The sequence below is a fragment of the Acanthisitta chloris genome, unplaced genomic scaffold (assembly GCF_000695815.1).
Source record: "Acanthisitta chloris isolate BGI_N310 unplaced genomic scaffold, ASM69581v1 scaffold13364, whole genome shotgun sequence".
NCBI classification, from domain to species: Eukaryota; Metazoa; Chordata; class Aves; order Passeriformes; family Acanthisittidae; genus Acanthisitta; species Acanthisitta chloris.
The window spans coordinates 1-246 of NW_008668829.1; the positions used below are offsets into that span (position 1 = coordinate 1).

The 246-nt window shown below is 69.9% G+C and overlaps 1 protein-coding gene across 1 annotated transcript in view; it reads left to right on the top strand.

The window, feature by feature from the left end:
• Positions 1 to 81: 81 nt before the first annotated feature.
• The window catches only part of LOC103800711 (striated muscle-specific serine/threonine-protein kinase-like), a gene marked incomplete at both ends in the record, with an annotated part of 978 nt that continues 813 nt past the window's right edge, over positions 82 to 246 (top strand). The window contains one exon of the mRNA XM_009073095.1: positions 82 to 224. Coding sequence (XP_009071343.1) covers positions 82 to 224 — 143 coding nt within the window. The remainder of the gene's footprint in view (positions 225 to 246) is intronic.

Genomic DNA, 246 nt, shown 5'->3' on the forward strand with positions numbered 1-246 from the left:
AGGGTGGTGGGGTGGGGTGCCCTGACCCGCCTGCCCGGCTCCGGCTGCTGCCAGCTCCTTATCCAGCCTCTCCTGTGCTAGCCCCCGCCGTGGAGCGGCATGGGAACTTGCCCCCCCCCCTCGGCCAGGCCAGCCCCATCACCTCGGACGAGGAGTACCTGAGCCCTCTGGAAGAGTTCCCCGAGTCTGGCACCCCCCAGCACCGACCGGCCATGAAGCTGCAGGCAAGAGCTGAGCATGGGGCTG